At 51.1% G+C, this 23,483-nt stretch overlaps 1 protein-coding gene across 2 annotated transcripts in view; it reads left to right on the top strand.

The window, feature by feature from the left end:
• Positions 1-21,544, top strand: part of RASSF5 (Ras association domain family member 5) — a 67,578-nt gene extending 46,034 nt beyond the window's left edge. For both annotated transcript variants that reach the window (XM_087437263.1, XM_004425101.3), the window contains 4 exons: positions 15,454-15,564; positions 16,688-16,985; positions 17,513-17,628; positions 19,112-21,544. In XM_087437263.1, the coding sequence (XP_087293389.1) occupies positions 15,454-15,564; positions 16,688-16,985; positions 17,513-17,628; positions 19,112-19,264 (678 nt within the window). In that variant the 3' untranslated portion in view covers positions 19,265-21,544. The remainder of the gene's footprint in view (positions 1-15,453; positions 15,565-16,687; positions 16,986-17,512; positions 17,629-19,111) is intronic.
• The last annotated feature ends 1,939 nt before the right edge of the window (positions 21,545-23,483 follow it).

Below are 23,483 nucleotides of genomic sequence, written 5' to 3' on the forward strand. Positions count from 1 at the left end.
GCCCACGCTTGGTTCCTGCTCTTTATATAGCATCCAAAACCCTGCAGTAGCCGGCCTCAATCAAAGTATTGTATTTTTAACTTTCTTATAGCACTGAGCACTGTGGGTGAGGCATACAGAGATGGATAAAACATGGTCTCTGCCCTTAAAGACCTTAGGGCCCCGGCCACATTGTGCAACAGACCCTAGTTGTGCCCCTTCCCCATCCATGAAGTATTTGGATGGGGGCTGCTGGGCACAGGGACATCCAGGTGGAAGACACTCTGCATTTTCCCTGCAACTGCATGGCTGTCATCAGGACCTGGCAGCAGCCCCAAACAGGGAGGAGGCTGGCTCCCAGAATCAAAGAGTTTGGCCATGAATAGCTTACGTGGGGGCCGGGGCCAGGCTGACAGTGACAGAGTTGCAGCAGCCACTGGGAGGGGTGGAGGAGACTAACTTAACCTCTGAAAAGCGGAGATTCCTGGAGCTGGAGGAGACTGTTAGGGGTCATTACAGCCATTCCCCTGTTTCCAAGCAGGCCTGCATGTAACCCACCGCAGGCAGGGGGAGGGAAGCTGTGCTCATTACCACCATCCTCCTCCAACCCATTCATCAGTCATTCCTTGTCTAGGGAGCTACACAACGTGATTCCAGCTGGTTGGATCCCTGCTATGTGTGGGGCTACAATCCTAGGTAAAAAAAGTAGGAAGGGCTGCAGCAGAGCGCTGATGTAGGCCTGGCAGACCACACTGGCAGAATTCCTGTTGCTATCAGTCAGAAGGTTGGCACCTCCAATGGGTTAATATGTGAAAGGGGTTAGCCAAGGGTGAGGCCCCACCCCACGTGTGTCCAACTCCGAGCACATGCTCTTCCCACTGCACACATGGCATCTTGGGTGGGAGTCAAGTTTTGAAAGGCTCCAAATGAGCTCAAATCAGCCATCTCAAACTCTGGTGACCTGACGTAGGAAGCTGTTTTTCTCATTCAGCCAATTTCCTGATGCTAAAATCCAGGCCATTTTTTCCTGTTCTGGTCTTGGGAAATCTGGGTCACCATGCTCTCTTGCCACCATTTCATCAATCTCCAATTCAGGAGCCCCTCCCTAGCCTCCTCATCTCTTGGCTCTCCCCCAGTGTGAAGAGTGGTGTTGGATGTGGATGACGAGCAGGAGCTGGGTCTGTAGGGCCCTACCTTGCAGTGGGGAGCGTGAGGCCAGTCTTCTTGTGGTGCAGAGCTGAGGTTAGGCGCGGTCCCTCTGTTCGCCGGAGCATGTGGAGGCAGTGGCGAGTATAATCCCCACACTCACACTTGGTTGGGAAGGTGTGGGTTAGTGAGGAGAACGTGGGAGCTGGTGGATCTGGGGTGTTGAGGGAGCATTTCCACTTGTAACCTGAATGCCTCTTTCTCTGTGTCCCCAAACACTGGCATGTCTTTCCTTCCTATCCCTCATTTTAATGGGCAAGGGACCACATCTTGTTCATCACTATGTCCCCAGCACATGGTAGGTGCTTAGTGCATATCTGATAAAGGAGGGATGGGCCTGTAGCTTCTTTTCCGTAAGAGAGCCCTCAGAGGCAGCGGGGGCTCCCCAGGAGAGGACACGTGTGCAAGTGCTTTAGGGCAAGGTACGTGAAAGCTGATCTCAGGATTGTTTTAAAGGGAAGCTTGCTAAGATTCTGGATGCAGAATCAATGGATTTTTCCAGTAACTCTGAAAGAAAAATCTCACTGAGTGAGCAGAAAATGCAAGGACAATTTTCCAGACATAGAGCAGCCCCTCCGCCCCATCTGTGATTGCTCAGCTGTTGGCCCTGGAGGGGGAGGGCAAGCAGGGCTGGGTCACTAAGCAACCGGGCCCTGGCACCTGCTGGCAGGAGTTGGCATAGTCTTTCCTCAAGGGGGGCCTCCAGGAGGTTGGGGCAGAGGGGCCCATGTGAGGAGGGGGGAGAGCCTGCTGTGACAGGTCTCTTCTGTCTGCCATCCAGCTGTGGGGAGTGGCAGGTTGAGGGGGAAGGAACCAGCACACTTCTCATTTGTCTTACTTGCCCAGTTTAATTCTGAGCAAGTGAAGGTCCTGGTTTGGTGATCCCAGTAGTTTGAGCATTCTCAGTGGGCCCAGGTGGAGTGGGCAGGGGTATGTTGCTCAGGGGCCCCAGGCCCTCAAGTGAGCCTGACACTGGGAGCGCAAGCCCTGAGCCTTCGCTCGGGGTGACCTCAGGAAGCATGCTCACCGCTCCAGGCTTTGCTTTCTCCTGTAAGATGGGAAGGTTTGCCCCTCCAGTGGAGAATACCTGCTAAAGAAGGGCCCAGCATTTGGTTGTGAGAACCCACGGAGAACTCCAGGCTTGGCATATAAAGGCCATTTCAAGAAATGCAGATGGGTGGGGAGGTGGGGTTCATGCTTGGGGTGAGTGGAGGTATAAGGCTCTGTTCATAGAACAGAGAAAGGGCAGGAGCTAGAGGTCTGCTGGAAAACGGTTAGAATGCATAATAATACTAGTTAATTATTGGGCCTTGATGTGTGTCAGGCACTGTTCTGAGTGCTTTACATGTATAGACTCATTTCATCCTCACAACAGCTATGTCTGGTTTCCATTGAACAGCGAGGAAACTGAGGCACAGAAGGGGTCACGTAATGTGTGCAGGGTCACACAGTAGTGGGGGAAGGGGCAGATCAGGATTTGGGCCCCAGTAGTCTAATGCGAGAGCTCCCAGCCCATAGGCTATACTGCCTCTCCTATAGCTCTTTCCAGAATTATCCAAGTAGTTGAAGCCCCAGCAGTGAGGCCAGAAGGTACGCACAAATGCAACCCCATGTCAGCGGCATTCGTCTTGCAGGCACTGAGGGCAGTGCACTTCGCCAGGCCATTCAGGAGAGAGAGGAAACCAAACATCCCTGCCCCTGAGCCGTTATGACACAGCGAGAGGACACACATGTGAGAAGACCCAGAGCTGCTTAATAACCAACTCAGAGCCGTTTCTGTATCACAAATGAGTCCCCAAGCACCCCCTGGGGTGGGTGAGCAGGGCAGGCAGCACAGTGACGAGGGACACATGTGGGCTGGGGAAGCTGAAGGCCGAGGTGGGGCTCCCAGGCAGAGGGCAGCAGAGAAGGACTGCACTCCCTCCAGCAGCAGCGCAGGCTGGTGTCCCAGCTGCTGGCTCAAGTCTCAAGCCACCCCTCTCCTCCTAGCACGTGGGCAGTGGGGGTATGCTGGGAGCTGGGTGTTGGCTCCTGCATGCCACTCACCACCTCTGAATTATCTGAATCATTTATGGCACAGAATGCCCTGTCCTACAGGGAGCTCCAGGCAGAGCTGGAGCCAGCACGTGGTGGGAGAAGGTGCTTCTGCAGCATGGCGCCCACGTCTTTGCAGCCTGGGAAAGGACCTGTAATTAAAACACACGAGCTGGACTCCTAAAGCCACCCCTCTCAAGACCTAGTGGTTCTGCTGGGCTTGACGCTCTGGCTCTCAGAGCACATGGCATTCTACGTGAAGCTGAGGAGCCCTTTGTTCAGAGCATTCTCACGCGGGGAAGTCCACCGTGTGCGAGTGAGGAAGCGACTTGGAGGTGGATGGACAGCTCTGACTTCAAGACTGTGCTGTGACTCTGTGGCCTGCAGAAGCAAGAAGAGACAGCGTTTCCCCAAACCTTCCTTTTACTATCACATCCATTTCTCTAGGGATGTGGGAGGTTGGAAAGCCAGACGTAGCTCCTTGACCGTGACCAGCCATGCCAGGAGGGAGGGAGAGCATCTGAAGCAGGTTGGGAAGTCCCCCTTCCTGAGTCTCCTAATGACTCAAGTTGCTTCAGAATGTGAGTGATTGGACCAGTTCATCTCGAGGCCCCTTCCAGGTCTCTGAGCCTAGGCTTCTTTGCCTCTGAGCCCCTCTCTGGAGAGCCCTCTGGGAAGCTGTCAGACCCTCACCCAGCCGCAGCAGCTCCTCTGAGCTGGGCTGGGCTGTCCAGATGGTGCCTAGTGTCTAGCCGTTTCTCAGTGCACCTTGCAGGAGAGCAGCCTGTGCCTGGGAAAAGAGCCTGCTCCGGGAGGTCTTGGGATGAAGGGGCCGACTTGCTTAGAAGTGGGACTGACTTCTCAGTTGCTTGGAATATAGAAAGTAAGGGAAGCTCCCAGCTTTGTGGGAACCAGATGAAACTAGCTGGTTCCATGGCCTCCAGGTTCCCCTGCCCTTGGAGTCTTCTTTTTTTTTAATTGTAATAAAATATTTATATAACATAAAATTTACCATTTTAGCTATTTTTAAGTGTACTATTCTGTGCCATTAAGTATATTCACATTGTTGTGCAACCATCACCCCCATCCATCTCCAGAACTTTTTCATCTTCCCAAACTGAAACTCTGTCCCCATGAAACAATAACTCTGCTTCCTTCCACCCTGCCCTCGCCCCTACAACCACCATTCTACTTTCTGTCTCTATGAGTTTGACTACTCTAGGAACCTTCTATAAATGGAATCATACAGTGTTTGTCTTTTTGTGCCTGGCTTATTTCATTGAGCATAAGGTCTTCAGGGTTCATGCATGTGGTAGCATGTGTCAGAATTCCCTTCCTTTTTATGAATAGATGATATTCCATTGTATATGTAGACCACATTTTTTTTATCCATTCCTCATCCATCAATGGGTTGCTTCCACATTTTGGCTGTTGTGAATAATACTGCTATGAACATGAGTGTATAATATCTGTTTGAATCCTTGCTTTCACTTATTTTGGGTATATACGCAGAAGTGGAATTGCTGGATCATATGGTAATTCTATGTTTAATTTTTTGAGGAATTGGCAAACTGTTCCATAACAGCTGCACCATTTTACATTCCCACTAGCAATGCCCAGGGGTTCCAGTTTCTCCACACCCTCACCAACACTTGTTATTTTCTGTGTTTTATTAATAGCCATCCTAATAGGTGTGAGGTGGGATCTCATTGTGGTGTTGATTCACCTTTCCCTGACGACTGTGATGCTGAGCATCTTTTCATGTGCTTCTTGGCCATTTGTGTGTCTTCTTTGGAGAAATGTCTATTCAAGCCCTTTGTTTTTTAATCAAGTTGTTTGCTTTTTGTTGTTGAGTTGTAGGGATTTTTTTTATATATTCTGGATATCAATCCCTTATCAGATTTGCAATGGAATCCTCTTTAAATTGGTTCTGAAAGCAGCCGAGTCCAGCATTAGGAGACTGGAGTCTGGACGGGATGTTGGGAGCCACTCACTCCCCCATCCACCTCATCCTTGATCCGCTCCTTAGTGCCCTGGTTCTGAACACGGGGATGGAAAAGTGCAGTGCTCGGCTTTGGGGTGCTCATGGTCTAGTGCAGGAGACGGGCTGGAGCACAGCTCATGCTGCTGTGCAGAGGATGGAACCAGTGCTGGAATAACTGAGGCAGCCGCTGATGCTGTTGGAAAGGCCACTGATTCTAGATAGAAGCGGGGGATTGAGGAAGGTATCCCCCAAAGACACTTCAGTTCCAGGGGAGGGGGGCAAATTGTCTCAGATGAGGAGGAGGACTTCTCAGGCCGAATGGTCAGACTGAGGGGTCGGGGGGACTGGAAGGAGGCTGACCTGGGAGAGGCTGGGTAAGGGTCCAGGGACCTAGATGGAAATCCAGGGAGGGAAACTAACCTGAAGAAAGACCTTCTCACACCCCAGAAACTCTTCAGGGCATGAGAAAATGCCCCAGGGGAAAATGTCTGTGGCCATCACAGTAGAATGAGTGTCACCCTGTTCTGCCTGGATTCACACTTTAGACCTCTGGGCTGAAGAGGGGGCTTCATGAAGGCCCAGGGGAGGGAGAACAGAAATGAAAGGGGTTTGCATCATCTACCCTCAGAAATAGTCAGTATAGCCTGCAGTAGAAATAGGAGTCGCCTCTGATTTCCAGTTGTTGTCTCAGAAGTAAATAGGATCAGTATACAATCCGAGTATTGGAACCTTTACTTTCCCTGTATTTGTTTCTGGGTTGTGTGTGTGTGTATGTCCGTGTGTGCGCACCTTACTGCTTCTCTGTGTTTATTCAGTCCATTAAGCAAATGTGCAGTGGGCCCTTGTGTGCCAGCACCATCCTGGGCGCTGCATCAGAGACAGGGCAGTCCTTGCTCTTGGGGATCCCACGTTCTGTGAGCTAGCCGCAGAGATGTGTGCTGATTTCCAGGGGCCGCCAGAGCATCTGTGTCCAGGCCACAGCCAGGCGGGGGTGGGGGGGTCAGGGAAACCTCCAGGGTAGAGTACACAGGTGCAGCTTTACAGACGACCGAAGAGCAGGCAGTGTCCTGGCGCCTGCAGTGGAGAGGAAAAGAGAGGGAGGCAGTCCATCTAGGCCTGAGAGGGGTCCCTGCGGCTGGGGTAACCAAATGTGCTGGTTTGCCTGGGACTGTCCTGAGTTTAGCATTGAAAGTCCTGCATCCCAAGGAAACTCTCAGGGCCAGCCCCGTGGCTTAGCGGTTAAGTGCGCGGGCTCAGCTGCTGGCGGCCTGGGTTCGGATCCCGGGCGCGCGCCAAGGCACCGCTTCTCCGGCCATGCTGAGACTGCGTCCCACATACAGCAACTAGAAGGATGTGCAGCTATGACATACAACTATCTACTGGGGCTTTGGGGGGAAAATAAATAAATAAATAAAATCCAAGGAAACTCTCAGTCCCAGGCACACTGGGACAGTTGGTCACCCTACCTGGGTCTCAGGAGCTGAAAGCCCCGCCAGTTATCTATGAGATGCAGTTGGTGTATAGTGTCAGGGGCCCACAATATTTTAGGGGCTCACAAAAATGTTTTAATTTCTTTTAAAATCAGGAGAAAAAGATGAACTTATAGGTTGAAGAAAGTATTTTAATTTATAATGTTAGTATATTTGTCTTTATACCAATGCTATCATAAAATATAATTTCCAATAGTTTTTTATGGAGGAAAGACAAAAGTGCTTAGGATGCACAGAGTCATAACGTGGCCCTGGCTGGAAGGCCTTTCAAGGATCAAGGTTAAGGCAGGAGGACTCCCGTATTGGGTCGGTCCCACCAACCTAGCTTTCCTTTGTCCCGCCAGACAAATGACTACTGAGGGTGATGATGGTTATGGTGGTGGTGCACCAGCTGCCGTTTATTGAGTGCTTACTGTGTACTTACATTGCGCTAAGCACTTGCAGATGTGCAATCTCATTTCGTCTCCACAACAAATGTATAAAGAAGGCCTTGTTATCTGCATTTCACAGACAAAGAAATCTGAGCCTCAGTGAGACTAACTTGTCCACCTTCACAGAAGACCAAGGGATGGCCAGCAAAAGCCACCCTGTGGCCGGATGTGCAGGCACTGTGGTCTGGTGGTGAGGAGCAGGGGATCTGGGTAATAACACACCTCCCACACTAAATTATTTCAGGGATTAAATGAGTTTGTGACCATGCAGCCCTGAAAGCAGTGCCTGGCTCCTTGCGATCTTTGTTTGAGGTGGGGCTTGAACCTAAGTCGCTGTAGCTCCCAGGTGGCAGAGCTCCCCACCTCTTGCGTGGGGCTCCTCTTCCCAGTTCCTGAGTTACCCCAGACGACGTGCTTCTGCTTGTAGGCTGAATGGCCCCCTGAAAGAGTGAGGAACACTGTGTCCAGGCTCCAGGACATGCTGGCAGCCCAGGGAGTCTGCTGGCATCACACCCATACGCCCGGAGCTGGTCTGGCTGCCTCGAAAGCTGCTCAGGCTGTCCCGATCGTGCCGTGCTTGTCCTGGTGTTTCACAGCGTGTGTATCTCTGCCTTCCCTCCTCAGATAACCTGTGGGCTCCCGAGGACAGGGACCACCCCCCACTGGTTTCGTGTCCCAAGGGGCCTTTCACAGCCCTCAACCCATGGACAATTCAATCAGTTACTGTTGACTGACTGTCTGTATTGACCATCTGCTCTACTTTTTTGTCTTTGGAGACTTCACTCTCTGAGTTTCTCAAATCCCCTCCCTCCCTCACTCCTTCTCTACATCCCCCCAAAGCAGCTCAAATTCCATGTGGTTCTGCTTGTACAGATGGCTCCAAGAAGCCCCTTCCTTCCTTCCTCTGCTAGGAATAAGCTGTTGGAGAACACAGTGTGGGAGTTTCTGATCCTTTTATTTCTGGGACATTGGACAGCTCCATAGAGAGCCCTGTGGGAATCAACTCCTTCACTGCCGTGGATGTGTTCCAGAACACAGGCCCTTCGGGACCTGGGATGGGGCCCTGTGGTGAGGCCTCATGGGGCTTCCTCTTTCCCATCTGGTTGGGGCCATCGCAAGGGACCCATGAGCCTTGAACGTGGTCTGGGCATTGAGCAGGGCGTTCCAGACCCAGCCCAGGCTGATGGGTATCTGCCCTTTTCCTTCAGAGGTTCCTGTTTAGGACAGGCCTACCAGAAAGACCAGTGTTTGGGGTCAGCGAGCTGGTGGGCAGCAGGATGGGTGGAAGGTGTCTGCAGATGGTCATTCTCATGCAGTAGATGCTTGAGGCTCTCCTCCCTGACATAGGCCTGGAGACAGTTTGCACCCAAGGAGCAAAAGAGTTGCTGCTGACAGATTTTCTAAGAGCTAAGAAAGAGGAAATGTGGAAAGGCTCATGGTGAATGGCTTCCCGGGTAGTTTTTGTTTTGTTTTCTTGAATTGTATAAGTTAAGAAGGTGGAGACCTACTTGCGCTTGCCTAATGTGGGGTCTTGCAGATGCTGTAGAGAAAGCCAGTGGCGGGTAATGAGAGAAGTAAAGTTGCAAAGGCGAGAAACGTTCTTCATGCTGTTTAGACCGGTTATTACTGCCGCAGTTCTGACACCCCTGCCGTCCTCTTAGAGGCCCCCAGCCCCACACCCAGTTCTCTGAAATAGAAGAGGAAGCAGTGATGAACGGAACCACCCTATCTTATATGTAAAATCTTAGAACTGTGAAGGGGCCTTAGAGCTTCTCTGGTCTCACTTCATGATTTCACAGATGAGGAAACTGAGGCCCGAGAGGGGAAGTGACTTGCCAGAGGTCATAGGTCATTTGATGGTCTTGCATTCTTTCTCACCAGGAAACTGCAAAGCGCTGAGCCACAAGGCTGGCTTCCAGCCAAAGCCCGCACCCCCATGCACCCTGCACCTTCTTAGCATTGGTCCCTTGGGGTACAGGTGAGTGTGAGGTGCTCCTGGACCTGACTAGTGTCCCCGGCTGGGCTCTGGGCTGGGTGTCACCTAAGCTACTCTGCCCTCTCTCTACCACCCAATCAACAGGTATTCATCTGACACCTCCTTGGAGGTCAGCCCAGTGCTCGGCCAGGCCCCGCAGCGGGTGCAAAAGGAGCACAATCATCAGACATCGTGTCTGCCTCCCTCCAGGCAGCGTCTGACTGGGGAGATGGGACTAACACATGTGAAACAATAATTCAACAATAAAAGGCAGCATATAATTAGATGCTAAATGTAGCCACCCAGGCTATGAAAGCAACTCCCTAGGTCCTTGCAGTAGCAGATTTAACGTTAGCAAGTAGCTGCAGAGGTCCATGGCGCATGGTAATTTCCAGCTTTGCTGTGACAGGAATATGAGGCTTTGGGGCCGTGGGGCTGGGGTTGGGGAGTGAGTTCCTGAGCCAGTGAGTGAGCCTGGCTGCCCACCTGCATCTCTTCCTCAACCAGCTTGTTACCTCCTCTTTGGAGAAGGGAGAACTCCAATGAAGCGATAGAGCCTTTGTCTACTTGTGAAACATGTCCGTGAAGTGAGAAAGAAGTTACAAAAGGCCCATCAACTGGTGGTGCAAGGAAATCCACAGGAACACATGGCTCTTGACAAAACTGTGATTCAAGAGAAAGACAGGGACCAGTACAAACCTGCATATACCCTTCCCGTTTGGGAATTAAAATGTCAAGGATCTACTATATTAGGAGAGCAGAGAATGAGGAGATTGTTGTGGGCCAGAGAAATTTCACTGGGAAACTACACAGAGAAGCTGGAACTAGGGGAGATGGGGGCTATGTATTCCAGGCAGGAGAAACTGCACAAACAACGGTGTAGAGCAGAGGTGGGCAAACTACTGCCCGGGGCCAGACTCCATAAATACAGTTTTATTGAAACACACTCATCCTATGGCTGCTTTGTGCTACAATGGTAGAGTTGGATAGTTGCAACAGAGACTGTATGGCCTGCAAAGCCTAAAATATTCACTCCTTGGCCCTTTACAGAAAAAGTTTGCCAGCCACTAGTGTGGAGAAAGGAATGAACAAACTCTGTGGTGTGTAGGCCAATCCAGAATAAGCGCTCAAGGAAAGTGAGACATCAGGTTGGCTCACAGGGTAGGCCTTTGTGTACCTGGAATGATAGTAACATTACAAGCCTTTGGATGCGTTTGATAATTTCCAAAACAGTTTCGTACCCATTATCTCATTTGGTTTTACCCTCGCATCAATCCTATGAGGCAATATAAATTATAATATATATAAATTTTATCCCAAATTTATAGATGAAGAAAATGAGGCTTAAAGAGGTTATCTGACTATCTCAAGATGACTTAGTAATGGGGTCAGAACCCCAACACATGCTTATGTTCATCCCACAGGCATTGCCTGGGCCTCTGCTGTGTGCCAGGCTGGAGCTAGGCTCTGGATGGTGTGGTGGACAAGGCAGGCAGAGGTGCTTCTCTCACAGAGCTTGGTCCAAATAGAAATCCAAATGCACTGTAATTTCTAGGAGAAAGTGAGATTTTTTTTTCCCCTGTAGGCAACGGAGGGGCCATGAAGGTTCTTGAGCCAGTAATTATTATCTGCTTCATGCTTGGTGCCACCGGGCATAGAGAAGAAATAAAAATGTGGTGTGAGTCATTAAGGAGCTCAGTCGAGTTGGGAAGAAAACTCAAGATGGATGGTCTGCTTGGAGATTAATATAAGTAGATGCATATTTAAGTGCCTGATAGTATAGTGCTAGCTTTAGATGTGGGTTAGCTTTAACCTTGCTGGGGCTCAGTTTCCTCATTTGTGAAATGGGCATCATCATAATCCATTCCTCATAAACTTGTGGTGAGGATGAAATGAGCTAATACAGGCTAAGAGGGTGGAAGAGTGCCTAGCACATCACCAGCCAGTAAGGAACACTAAGGACCATCATCACCGTCATTGAGGGCCGGGGTTGTCAGAGAAGCCTTGGCAGAGGAAGGGACTTCAGGTGGGCAGACGGGAGTGGTACCATGAACGCAGTGGGAGGAAGAAGAGGCTGACAAGTTTAAAAAGAGGGAGAGTGAAATTTTTGGCAAAATGAGGTTTTTGTGATGTAGGTCAAGAAAAAAATGGGCATGAGTGTATCGCATGTGCCAGAATGTACCTGATTCTCCTTAGCCCACTCCTCTCCCTGGAGGCCCTCATTGCTGGAGCTTTCCTGTGCCGCCCTGGGGATTCTAGAAACCACAGGGTTCGCTCAGAGCCTCTTCTTCCTGGAGCATTGGGCCACTCACCAGTGACTAAAAGGAAGACTTTACATATGTCATTGATTAGAATGCAGAATTAGCCAGTGTTTGGGTTTTTTTCTTAAAATAAAATAAAGTAAAATTCAGTTTAGGGTAAATCTGCTCGGAGATAGGCCCCAGACTGCAAGGGGATGGTCCTCTTTATTTTGTTGTTATGGGTATTTTTACAGAGAATTTTGAGGGTCACTCTCTCAGAGGGGCATCTCTGCTCTGACCCCTGGCACTGAGCCTCTTCACGTGGCTGTACCCCCGTAACCTCGAGAGCTAAGAGAGGACACAGCCCTCTCCAGGGCTTAGGACATATGAACACAAACCTATTTTTCACCAGCGCCCTGGATGCGCCAGGTCCAGTGGGAACAGCTAAACCATCTGCCACCAATGCCAGGGGCTTGGTCAGAGCAGATGACCTCCACACCAGATGCAGAGATGTGTAACCCCAGGAGAGATACCTCACTGGCTGGTGCCTGTGTGTGTTAAAGCACAGCAGAGTGAGTCCCCATTCTGTCTCCATCCTGGGCAACCCCCAGAGACAGAACTCTATCTGCTTGATTTCTGGCTTTGTACCTGTGGATGTGACAAATCTTTCACTTTGAGGACTTGAGAATCTGGCAGGTGAATAGAAAATGGGGTCTTTGCCTGTTCCTCTGAAGATTACTATAGTATTGATCTTGTTCACACAGCAGATACAGCCTTTGAGGTGAACCTTTGGGGCGGTGGAGATCTGTGTGTGCCAAAGTATTAACTGCAGCTGCATGGGGGCCCTCAAGGTCTGAGGCGTCTATACCTGTTCTTCTCAAACACTGCTGTACATTAGAGCCACCTGGGAGATTTTTAAAATCCCTATGCCCAGGCTGCACCCCAGACAATTAAATCAGAATCTCCAGGATGGGGTCCAGGCACTGTATTTCTAAAGATCCCGCAGGTGATTCCACGTGCAGCCGAGTTTAGGAACCACTGGTCTAGATTCTGTGCCATCCCTTGGATGGGAAAGGATTAGTGGGCTCGAGTGGCTGTGGCTGGCTGGCTGACTGGCTTACTTTGGGAGATGACTCATTCAGTCTGTGGTCAGATCGTGTCTGCCAGATCTGGTGGGGGCAGCAGCCACCGAGCCCGGGTGCTGACATCCTGGGGTGTGAGATTCGGTGCCTTGGCCACACAGGGCTCCTGCACTCCTAGACGGGGTGGTGAGGTCAGGATGGCTGTCTTCTGCGTCAGTCCCGGAAAGGGTGCCCACGGCCACTTGCGTCACTTCCCTAGGTTTGTGGTGGGAAAGGGGGAGAATAGAGGGTTGTCCGCTGGAGGAAAGGGGAACAGGAAGAAGAAATCTTAGGTTAGGGCAGCTCTGACTCTTGCTGTATTCAAAGCCAGGCCTGGAACTCTGGCCTTTGAATGACATAGCTGCCTTTTCTTGCAGGAAAATGGCTGTAGCTCAGTTGGAAACTATGAGAGGAGATCTTCCAGGAGCTTCTCGAGTTTTCTTTCCATCATTTAACTTTTTTTTTAGATACTTATGAGAAAGGTATTAACTCCTGAGGAACAGCAGCCTGCGTGCTTCAGGGGCCGACAGAATGGAATGTGTAATAGAAATTAGACACTGGTCTTTCTGATTGGAAGCGCCCAGAGGGCAGGCAGGACTGGGCCATGGCCAGGCGCATCTGGGCCCATAGAGATGTGCCCAGCAGGGTTGGGGTTGGGGCTAGGGTCTACAGGAACTGACCTAGGGAAGGGACAAGGAATGAGAAGCTCTAGTGCGAAGGTCCCTGGATTAATGAAGCAACAGTGAATGAAGACAGTCTGTGAGGCTCACACTGCTTGCTGCTCACCTCAAGCAAACAGGAGATGTCCTGGGTAGTGCTTCCCCGTGGATGGTCTTCGATGGAATCAAGGTCCAGTTCCAGAGACCTGAGTGGCCATGTAGGAAAAGGGTGGGCCCTGCATCCGAGCAGCTGCATCTCGCTCCAGAAGTTAGAAGTTCCTCCTCGCCATCTTTGCAGGTGACACTGTGCCCCTGGATCCTGAAGCCCCTGGGCCTGACCCACTGATCAGCTACACCTTGACTGAATGTTTCACAGGTCGCGTAATTTGTAGGCCTTGGTTTAGCATCAGCTTGTCCCAGCCGTGTGACACGGAATTTCAGTGAGCATCATGGGAGTGGCAGAAGCGGCCGTCGTGGGGAGGCCACATGGTGAACTGAGAAGAACATGGGCTCCAGACTTAGACGGACTCGGTTCCAGGCCCTACTCAGATGCCTACTAGCAGTGGAAGCACAGGCATACTTCTTAACCTCTCTGAGCCTCAGATATGTAATCTGTAAAATAGCAATAACATACATAGTGTGTAAGAGAAGGTATGTGAAGGTACCTAGCCAGTGCTGCTGTTATCAGGCTCCCTGAGGAAGGGCACAGAGGGGGCAGACAGACCAGGGGAAGATGCCATGATGGGAGAGGGGTGTCGGCTCATCTCTGTGCTGAGGGGTGGGAGGCCACACCAGCTCCCCTTGGCAGCCACTCAGCTGACATTTTATCAGCTCTGTGGGATTGGAAAGGGGGAGGAGGAAGTGAAGGCATCCTGCTGCGTGTGGCGTGTCTCCCAGGCTCTCTGAAGGGAGGACAGCTGGGCGGGCTGTTGTGGGTGCCCTGTGTGTTCAGCTGGGTGGTGGTGTGATGGCAGGGCGGCTGTGAAATTCCCCACCCAAATGAGACATGCACAGGACGGTGTTGGATGGTGTCAGGGAGGCAGCCCAGAGAAGTTGCCCCGCCTCTCTGGGCCCGTTGCCTCGTTAGCCAGAGGAGAATTCTGACCCGCTCTGCGTCCACTAGATTTCTGGGATTGGGCAAATTCTGGGGGGGTTTTGACTGGCCAATTATTCCCCCAAACTATGGCTCCTGCACTCCCAGCCACACACAGACAGCATGAAGACAAAACTGGGAATGTGGGTGCAGTGAACTTGAGAGAAATCCAGGGAATTGACCGAGGGACAGAGTTACTGAGACCCCAGAATTCACCCTTGAACCACGCCCCTGCCCGCAGTGTGAAGGACATTGATGTCCATCCCCTCAGCTTTGTTCTGCCCTCCCCCCTTTAGGGGGAGAGGGGCACCAGGGGAGTGTAGAGGAGAATAAATCGTGAGGTCGTGGGAAGAACGCGACAGGACAGGCCTGGAACTTCCTTTCTGTTCTGCAGGTACCGACTGTAGGGCTCTAGGCAAGTTACTGAACTCCTCTTAGTCTCGGTTGTTTCACCCGTAAAATGTGGGTAGTAAACTCTGTCTCGCCGACTTTTGGTTCGTGAGGATTAAATGAGATAATCCATGTCAAGTCCTTGGCCCAGAGGAGGTGCTAAGTAAATGGTGCTGTCCATGAGCCCCAGCCTCAATTATTAGAAGGCTGCAGCCCCCTGACCCCACCAGTCCACTCATTCATTTGACAAATATATATTTACTTCTTATTTTGTTCGAGGCACCGTGGCCAGTGACAGGGGCCTGAGCTGACGTCCACGTGCCCCAGGTGCTCTGGGTCTGGGAGAGTTGCTGTTGTTCCCCTCAGCACACACTAGGACCACCTGTACATTCCTCTCTCAGCCCCAGTGTTACTTCCTTGAGGAGAGGGACCACGGCTTGCATTTTGTTTTACATCTCCCTTAGCATCTAAATGCATGTTTTCCATAGCAACCCTCTGTAAGCAAACCCAGCTCTGCTGACTGGCCAGATTCATAGTCAGTGCCTGTGTGCGGGCTCTTTCACGCGGGTCTTGCAACAAGCCCAAGAGTTAGGCATTGCTCCCATTGCACAGGTGAGGAGACTGAGGCTTAGGGAGATTTGAGTTACTTCCCTGGGGGGCCGGCTAGGCAGTGGCACAGCTGGGATTTGACCTCTGGTTGTTCTCAGCCTGAGTCCGGTGCAGTTCATTTCACTGCGTGGGGCTCATGCTCACCGATGCTTGGTCAGAGCGGCCTTTGGCAGGGCATGGTCCTTCCCTATGTCATCCTGAGAACCATCGTACAGCCACCCTCACTTCTGTGTCTGTTCCAGAATGTCTGTAAACCCGCGGAGGACACGCGGCCCCCGCCCACGCTGCAGGAGATCAGGCAGAAGATCGAGAGCTACAACAGCCGGGAGAATGACTGCCTGAGCATGAAGCTGGTGAGCAGCTGCCCCCGCTCCCCGCCACCCTCCCCACCCGGCCCCGCTCCTCTGCTCGCCCCTGGATTCTGGGGCTACCCCCTGAGGTGCCTCCCCTTTCCTCAGGTTTCTGGAGGCCTCAGGGCTGTGGAAGGCTGATTGCCTGGGTGGTCAGGTCACCCCGTGCTTTAAGGAAATAAGATCCAGATCCAATCTCTGGCTCTTTTGCCTCTTCACCAGTGACTTTGGGAAACTTCGTAACTTCTTTGAGCTTCAATGTAAAATAGAGATATTAGTGCCCATTTGTCAGAGCTCTTGTGGGAATTAAATGATACACAGGACCAGGGGCCCAGTGTTGGCCCCCAGGAAGCCCTCAACAAGGGGAGTTCGCAGCCCCTCCTCCTCCCCTTCTTGGTTGTTGCGCAGTCACAGCGTGTGTCTGGGGAGCCTCCTTAGATTGTCCAGAGCTCAGAGAGGGGAGGCCACCGACTTTGTGCCAGGTTCAGAAAGGCCATCTTCAGTGGGGCAGGGAGGAGAAGGTAGAAGAACCCTGCCCCCTGCTGGTGGCTGGCGGCAACTGGCTCTTTAGGGCTCCAGCCAGAGGGGGCACCAGAAAATCCGGTGGCAGATGGGCCCAGGTTTAGGTCTTGCAGGCTGCAGGTTTTTGGAAGGAGATGCAGGAGGAAATCCAGTGGGCTGGTTCTCCGAGGACCTTATAACAGAGCCTTCCTGCTCCTCCCTGGTTTACAGGGGCAAACTAGAGAGGCCACTCCAGACCCTGCCTCTTAGAGTGGGGACTCACCAAAGGCCATCAGCATCTGCCTGGTGGCCGGGGATTCAGGGCTGGCAGCCCGCACCCCTTGGGAGGGAAGGCTCCAGCAGCCCCAGGGGTCCTCTCTGGTAGCGGATACTGTGGGCCTTCTGGCCCAGCGGGGTAAACCGTGTCTCTGCCCCTCCCAGCACCCCTAGTCAGCGGAGGCAGGAAGGAACTCAGGGAGACAGGTGGGGGGCTGACTGGGGTGGCACTGCTATTAGGAAAGGCCTCTGCAGCCCGCCCGCCCCCAGGCAGTGGCCCAGAATGGCAGATAGGGATCATGCAAGACAGGCCCACCCTGACCCCGTATGACTTCCCCCCGCCCCGCAGAGTGAAGACGGCACCTACACGGGTTTCATCAAAGTGCATTTGAAACTTCGGCGGCCGGTGACGGTGCCTGCTGGGATCCGGCCCCAGTCCATCTATGATGCCATCAAGGAAGTGAACCTGGCGGCCACCACAGACAAGAGGACATCGTTCTACCTGCCGCTCGATGCCATCAAGCAGCTGCACATCAGCAGCACCACCACGGTCAGTGAGGTCATCCAGGGGCTGCTCAAGAAGTTCATGGTTGTGGACAATCCCCAGAAGTTTGCACTTTTTAAGCAGATACACAAGGACGGGCAAGGTATGAGAGAGCGAGCTCCCAGCCAGAAACTGCCTTTCCTGACTTTGTCTGTGCTCACCCGCTAAACCCCTGCCAGACTTGGGTGGGAGGGGTGGACTCCTCCTGGGCACCGCAGTCCAGCCGTCACGTGGCATCACATCTGTGGAAGGGCCATACACGCATTCCGGGCAGAGGGCTCGACAGGGAGCTCATGCCTGCTCATTGTGCCCTGCCCTCCATATGTGACTTTAGGAAAACCACTCCCTGGGCTTCACTTCCTAATCTGTGGAATGGGAGGGCATCCGCCCCACCACTCCTAATCTTTTGGGAGATGACATGAATGGAAACATGCTCCAAACTCTGAGCAGACACCCAAGATAAAAGGTTATTACCCTATCTATTCTTGTCGGGTTCGTTTCATTAGGCGAAAGGATGGCTACTTCTGGTTATAACCACCCCACCTCTGCGTTTCCAATTCTGCCCTACCCATCTCGGGCCCTGCCCTTCTTTTCTGAGATGAGCTTCCAGCCCCCTCTCTTGGTTTGCAGTGCTCTCCCAGAAACTCTCCGTGGCTGACTGCCCCCTCTACCTGCGCCTCCTCGCTGGGCCTGACACTGATGTCCTCAGTTTTGTGCTGAAGGAGAATGAAACTGGAGAGGTGGAGGTAGGTCAGGGAGCCTCTGCCCGTTGCACAAACCCAGCCCTCAGGGCACACTGGGTGGGTGCAGGTGGGCGCTGTCCTCACTACCTGTCACAGGTCAGGGCCATGCAGCAGCAGCAGCAGGGAAATGACTTGAGAAAGTTGAGCCGGGTGAGAGTTGGGCAAGGTTCAGCGTTTAGCCAGGATTGTAAGCGCCCTGGGGAGCAAGTCAGGGCCTGTGTCTGGCAGGGCCTCTGGAAAGAAAGAATTTCACGTGCTTTACTTCTGAAAACTCAGGGTGGAGGGGCACTGAGAAACTCCCTGTGTTCAGCCCAGGTTGTTTTTGTTCCCGGATGGCCTGAGGCCCAGCAGGCTCCATCTCTGGGCTCCACTGGGTATAGATATTTTTGAGCCATTGTCTCTCCCTGGTTCTTATGGACTGACCTTGCTCCCCCAGGGGAGCTAACCAGAGTCCAGTCTGCTGGTGTAACAGGTGAAACCAGGCTGGCGCTCCCCGTGGTCTGCGGTGCTTGGGAGGTGGAGGCATGTGACCGAGAGCAGGGGAGCCTCTCATGGTGTTTGTCACACTGTGTTCAGGGGAAGCCTAGAGTTCAGGGGTCACCATGGAGATTTGGGGGATCTAGGCTGGCGGGGCTCTGTCCCTTCACCTGGCTTCAGCCAGGCAGCTCTGCTTCCATCTGCTTTATATGTTGGAGTGTGCGGAAGATAGTGTTTGGCGAAAACATTCCGCTGAAAATGTTTGAACACTGCTGGCCCTGTGAACACCCACAGGCCTGGGTTCTGGTTCTAGTTCTGCTGTCACAAGCTCTGTGCTCATGGTTACGTCACCTTCCCTCTGTGGATTTCAGTTTTCTCGTTTATCCAATGTGGGGATTAAACCAGATAAACCTTAATATTTATTTGTGCTCAAAGAGCTTAGGAGTTGAAATCCCTGGCTCCATGAGGGCCTCAGCTCCTGGGTCAGCCTGAGAGAAGTCAGACTTGCCTTCTGCCCTGAGACACCAGGTCCCATCCGGGCAGGCCTGGGCCGGCCAGGCTCTGCAGGGCTTTACAGGTTATGTTATCTCGTGATCTGCTCTGCCCACCAAGGGTGGTAGATATCCTAATTCCATGGCAGATGAGAAAACAGGCTGAGAAGGGTGGGGTTACATGCCCAAGGTCACACGGTGGGGTCAGATTGAAACCGGCCTCCTGAGTCCAAGTCCAGCTCTCCTCCAAGGGCCTCTTGAGGGTCTACATATTGGGAGCCTGTCGCTGATCACCCCAAAGCGGTTACTCATGAACTAGTAACTCTTGGTCCTGAGATGCCAGGATTTGAAATTTGTCATTGGTGTGACATGGGACACCTAAGCTTTATTCATTGGACCCTCCCATTCCGCAGCCAACTGTGCAAACCCTGTGAGGTGGAAGCAGCAGGCTCTCAGGTCATGTGACTTCTAACCCGTCTCCTCTTCTGTGTCTCCCCCATCTCCCTCTTGCCTCACAGTGGGATGACTTCTCCATCCCTGAGCTCCAGAACTTCCTAACAATCCTGGAAAAAGAGGAGCAGGACAAAATCCAGCAAGTGCAGAAGAAGTATGACAAGTTTAGGCAGAAACTGGAGGAGGCCTTAAGAGAATCTCAGGGCAAACCTGGCTAACCGGTCCTGCTGCCTCTTCTCTCGATGCCCACAGATTTATTTTTATTATTAATTATTATTTTGCAACAGACACTTTTTCTCAGGACGCCTCTGGTGGGTGCATTTGTGTCCGCCCAGCAGTTCCAGATGTGGCACAGAATCTCTGAAGGACATGTGTGTGTGCCGGGTCGGGTCCACCCCCCACCACCACCACCACGCTGGGCCCTCTGGACACTGCCAAGGAGCAGCGCTCATGTGAATGAACAACCATCGTGCTCTTGCAATCTGCAAGCCTTTCACAAACCAAATAGTTGCCTCTCTCGTCACCAAACTGGAACCGTTCACACTAGCCGGCAAAGAAAAGGAAAAAGGTTTTAGAAATATGTATTCTTTCTCTGGCTTTTATTCTTCTTCAATTTCTCTCTTATTTGCTACCCACAGTACCTTTATTTATGAGTCAAAAATTGTAGCATATTCCTTTAGCAGGTCTGAGCTAAGCCCTGGAAAGCAAGATAATGCTCATGAAAGGATTGTCCCCCACTGTCCTAAGGTGCCCGTTGTTCATGCTTAAGGGAAAGTCATAAAGCCACTGGTCCCAGACGCTCAGGTAAGGAGCACCAAAGCTGAGGCTGGCTCAGAGATCGCCAGAGAAGCTGCAGCCTGCCCTGGTCCTGACCCTCATCGCCCAAGTCTGTGCACATGTAAACCCAAATATATATCTGCGTGTATGTGGTACTTAGCCATATCTTTGTCAACAACTGTTTAAGTTACAAATTTATATTTAATATTGCCATCATCCTCCTGGGTTTCCACCAAAGGGAAACCAGCCATTCACCATGTTAAAAGTCTCCCGCTGAGTATGGAAATCAGGCAGTCAGAGAAAGCCAAAAAGCCTTGCAGAAAAATGCATCCAAGCTGTCTGCAGCCTTCCCCCAGCAGAGAGCAAGGGGGCCTGCCTGCCTTGGTTTCCCCCTGCACCTCCAGCACTGCCTCTCTCCTCCCACTGGGACTCTGCAGTATCCAGGTGCTGCCAGAGGAGCTGCCTCCATTACAGAGGGGGACCCTCCAACTCAGCCAGCTTGGAGTCACTTGTGTTCCACAGGCCGGGCCAGCCCGTGGCACTGCGCTCCCTCTGTGAGCCCGTGGGCTGGCCTTCTGCTGACCTCAGTGCCTTTTTGTTTTCAGAGAGTGACAGGAGCAGGGCGTTTGCTTGAAGCTCTGCTGCTGGCTTGCCCCTGCCAGGAAGTGGACCACGGGGGTGCGGGAGACACGGCCAGGAGAGCCCTCGCTCCAAGTATGGGGCGAGCAAGGGCCAAAGACCTTCTTCCCATCTAAGGTCCTGAGCTTTGACTTCCAAGAAGTGATGTCAAACCACATGCACAGGGCAGATCAGATTCCCAACTCGACATTTGTACTGGCTCCTTGTTTAGGTTCAAACTTAAAAATAACTAGCCAAACAATTCAAGCAAGTAGCCAGCACTGCAAAGGCACTCCAATGCAGAGGGAGATGGACTTTTCACTTTCAAAGGAGGGCTGGTTTTCCAGTCCACCCTCTGAGAGACTATTTCTTTGCTGTCCTCTGCCTTCCCAGGTCCCTCTTGGGTTGGTTTGAGCTCAAGCTTCTTTGTGTAGCCTCAGAAGTTCTCTCCCTGACCCTGCTGAGTCCACACTGCCCCTGATCCCAGAAGGAATGCTGAGCCCTCGTCATACAAACTGTGTAGTCTTCAGAGCTGCAAAAACGAGAAGCTAGCAGCTCGAAAAGATTTTTTAAACCACAAAAACCCTGGTTATCTGCCATCTTATGCTCAGCCTTATCACTTCCCTCCCTTAAAAACTCTCTCCCTGCTGTATAGTAAAGGGAGTCAGTGGACAGTCCTTTTTCCTTCATGCTGCACGTCTTTAACACGAATAGAAGGCACGGCGCCTGCTGTAATGCTGTGAATGCTGCTGAGAACCTCCCTTGGATGGGATGGCTACTTTATTTTTGAGAAGGAAAAAAAAGTCATGTACATATATACATAAAGGCAGATAGCTATATAAAAAGAGGGGTGTTTATGAAACAAGAAAATTATGGGAAAATTCAGATTTTATCTAAGCACAGTTAGACCCAGGCCCTAGGCTGAGGTCCAGACCTCTGAAAATAGTGTGTGTAAAGTATCCCTTCCCCCGAGAGGTGGGTATGACTGCTGGTAGTGCCTTCTGTCATTGTGTTGCCCAGTATGTTTGTTTTGAGGATATTTTCTTTTTAAGTGTCTTTCTTATACGGTTTTAAAAAAAGTAATAAAGCTTGTTGAAAAATGATTCTGACTGGAGATGTCTTCCTTGAACTTCACCGTCTTGTGGAGATTGGGAGCTGGGCAAGAGGGTGGGAATGGAGAATAACACACACTTCTTGGCAGAGTCAGATCTCCTTTTGCCAGCGAACAGAGGAATGAAGGCTCCTGTTCAAATAACGTTGAAAAAACTGTCCAGATGCACAGGCTGGAGGGTGCTGCTGAGGTGGCCCCGCAGAGCAGGAGAGGAGGGGACTTAGTATAGAAAGAGATGTTGAGCTGGAAAAGAGGAGGGACATTCTGGAACACCAGGACAGGCTACTGAGGTAAGCAATGCTTCTTCTGTTTCTGGAATGATTTAAAAATTAGAGAGACAGGAATGTGTCTTTGAAAGTTTAAGATCATCTCACCTGGGGGAAGAGAACTAGATTAGATGACTAAAACAGTCCTTTCACTTTAGCATTATCTAACTTCCATCAAAGGGACATCTCAGTTATCATGGAAATAACCAAATAAAGCCATTAAAAAGAAACTCTTGGCTGCCTTCCAGTACTGACCACACACAACGCAGTGAATGGGGCCCACAGGCTGCAGGGGCTCGTCCGAGCTCATCCAGTTCACTCCCCATCTCCCTGTGGGCGAGGACACCATGTCCAATAGACATTCTTAAAATTATCCAAGAAGGAGGCATGTCTGTGACATCTGTTCACCTAGACCTCCAAGGAGTATATCTTTCAATAATTTTACCCAAACCTAGAAATGAACCAGTTTCTGCTTTTCACTGCAACTCATCTGGTTACAGCATGGGATTAAGTTCAACGTTGTAAGCTTGACCTTGATATCAATTGCTTGGCTTAGCACATAGAAAAAAGAATGGCACAGCCTCACCCTCTCTTGTCTTCTTACATGTAGCTGTGGTGTTCATAAGGAGGAGAGGGAAGATGACTCAATGCAAATGTGTCACATTTCTGGAAAAACCATTCATTCAAAGCACAGGTCTTGACAGCACTGCATCATAGCAGAATTCTGGGTCAGACCACAGTTAAGGGTGATGTTCATTTTAGACCCAGCCCACCATTTACTGGCTTTGTGTCCTTAGAGGGATTAACAAGGCAAGACACAACCTCTCTGGGCCTCCAATTCCTCCAAGGTTGTGCAAAACAAATCATGTTTGTGAAAGAACTTCATAAAGTACTCCATGTTATCTGTATTCACTGAAGGACCATATTTCATTACTACTGTCCATACGCACTCCCTCAGATCAAACTGTCCGCCCAAAGGTTTTGTTCTCTTAGAAACTTGTTTGGGGTCAATTTCTAGAAATCCCTTTCTCAGGTCACATGCTCATGACAGCAGAGGTAAAAATTAAGTAAAATTAAGGCATTGACTTATAGCACTTGCCACAAGTGAAAAGTCCTATTTCTCTGGGCCTAGTAACCAAAGGTAGGAGGCATTACACACACATTCTCATACCCATCCCTTTCCTCCTTGTCAAGCCCCAGATGGCTAATTCGTGAATATTGTGGATAATCAATTCTTTTTTATCTCGGTTTTAAAAAAAAGTGAGATGAGAAAGAAAAAAAGAAGGAAACTGAAGTGTAATTGTTTTTTGATGGTAAAACCAAAGAACTCTAAAGGAATTCAGGTTAGCCCTTACCCCTTCCTATTGTACAAGGAAAGCTTTGATCACAGAAATGACTTCCATGAACCAAGCAGAGCAGGAACCAGAGCAGTGGTTCTGACACTTTTTGGCATCAAGTAATCCCGTTGGGAATTTGACACAAGCATGGTAACCTCACTTAGGAAAATGATCATACCAAATCTTGTGCACCATTTCAGGGAGTTCATGGACCCTCGGAAGACCAACTAAAGACCCCTTCCATGAGCCCCAGGTTAAGAAGTTTGGGGCTAAAGAAAGCATTTGTTGGATAAGATGCTTCACTGTAACAAAGCCACCATCTTGCAGC

The sequence above is a fragment of the Ceratotherium simum genome, chromosome 2 (assembly GCF_057802395.1).
Source record: "Ceratotherium simum simum isolate JZ-2026a chromosome 2, ASM5780239v1, whole genome shotgun sequence".
Classification (NCBI taxonomy): Eukaryota; Metazoa; Chordata; class Mammalia; order Perissodactyla; family Rhinocerotidae; genus Ceratotherium; species Ceratotherium simum.